The sequence below is a fragment of the Aplysia californica genome, unplaced genomic scaffold (genome assembly GCF_000002075.1).
Source record: "Aplysia californica isolate F4 #8 unplaced genomic scaffold, AplCal3.0 scaffold00208, whole genome shotgun sequence".
Taxonomy (NCBI): domain Eukaryota; kingdom Metazoa; phylum Mollusca; class Gastropoda; order Aplysiida; family Aplysiidae; genus Aplysia; species Aplysia californica.
The window spans coordinates 610,485-611,755 of record NW_004797478.1 but is presented as its reverse complement, the minus strand read 5'-3'; the positions used below and the strand labels follow the sequence as shown (position 1 = coordinate 611,755).

General features: G+C 42.9%; 1 protein-coding gene across 1 annotated transcript in view; it reads right to left on the bottom strand.

The window, feature by feature from the left end:
- Positions 1 to 768, bottom strand: part of LOC101856101 (eukaryotic translation initiation factor 4E type 3) — a 23,038-nt gene extending 22,270 nt beyond the window's left edge. The window contains exon 1 of the mRNA XM_005099278.3: positions 330 to 768. Coding sequence (XP_005099335.1) covers positions 330 to 493 — 164 coding nt within the window. The 5' untranslated portion in view covers positions 494 to 768. The remainder of the gene's footprint in view (positions 1 to 329) is intronic.
- Between the last annotated feature and the right edge of the window lie 503 nt (positions 769 to 1,271).

Sequence of the window (1,271 nt, the reverse complement as noted above, 5' to 3'; positions counted from 1 at the left end):
AGCCGTCATTAAGTACGGCTAGCCTCTTCCACTCTTGGCTCTTGGTCTTGGGACCGAAACCCGCGAAATTGAATAACAATTGCGCCTAGATCAAGGGCCTTGGTCAATCTCAGATTAAAAGTAAAAGCAGAATCGGGTTTTTCTACAGAACCCAAAGTAACCGCAAGATAGATCTAGCCTAATTTTGGCTTTGGCCCTCGGCCTCGGCTGTCTCTTTCTGACTCACTCCGACTCGTCCAGTCCGAGTCCGAGGCAGGGTTCCGCCAAGAAGAGATCTAAATTGGAAGTCCATAGTCTAGATCTATAGCAGAACGATAACCTTCTCTCACCTATCAATCCAGAACGTCCAAGGCGTATTCAAAGGTTCGAGGGGTATATCTTTAGTTTCTTTGGCAATAGCTTCACTCATCCGATCTGCGCTGTCGATGAAATCTTCTTTTCTACAGGGTTCGCCATGACCCTCTATCTGTTTATCAACACTTGCAGCGGCCATTGCAAATGGACTAAAAGTCACGTGACAATAACAATGTACGTCATGCTCATCAAGGCCATCGTCTTTGGCCAGGTCCAGATTTAGGCTAGGCCTACTTTCGTTTCTTCGCTTTGAGAATTGGTCTTGTTAGTTTAAGGTTTTGATTGGATTATGCAGTGAACAGTCATGCTCAATAAGTACACGATTTGTAGGCTACATGTATAAGCTCTGACAAAGATTATATCAAATCTAGGCTATTCTCGAAAGAGCTCTTTGGGCATGTCGTTGAAATCTGAATAATATCATGTAGGCCCGTGTATGCCCATTAAGCACCTGTATAGCCTATACTATTATTATTTCGGTTGTAAATAATAATAATGTTTATTCTTATGTGGGCCAACTTGGAATTCCAATGTAGATCTAAGATGTAGGCCTGAGTAAAAAACAAAACAAAAATAGCCCACAAAAAAGCTTTAAATCTAATACAAAAAGAAAGGAAGTTCAAAGAGCAATTACAGAATGATTGAGAAGCGGAGAGTTGGCCTACATAATAATATTCCCCAACCCTGGCCCAAATTCGGCACTTGTAATGTGACCTAGTATAATAATATATTGTATTGTAAGTGCCGTAAAATCCCCTCTAAAATCACAGCCTCGCACAGAAATCATCCGTGAAAGATTTCTCTCTCTCCCTCTCTCTCTCTCACACACACACACACACACACACGCACGCACGCACACACGCACAAACACACATATATACACACACGCACGCACACACACACAGCGCAGCCCCCCC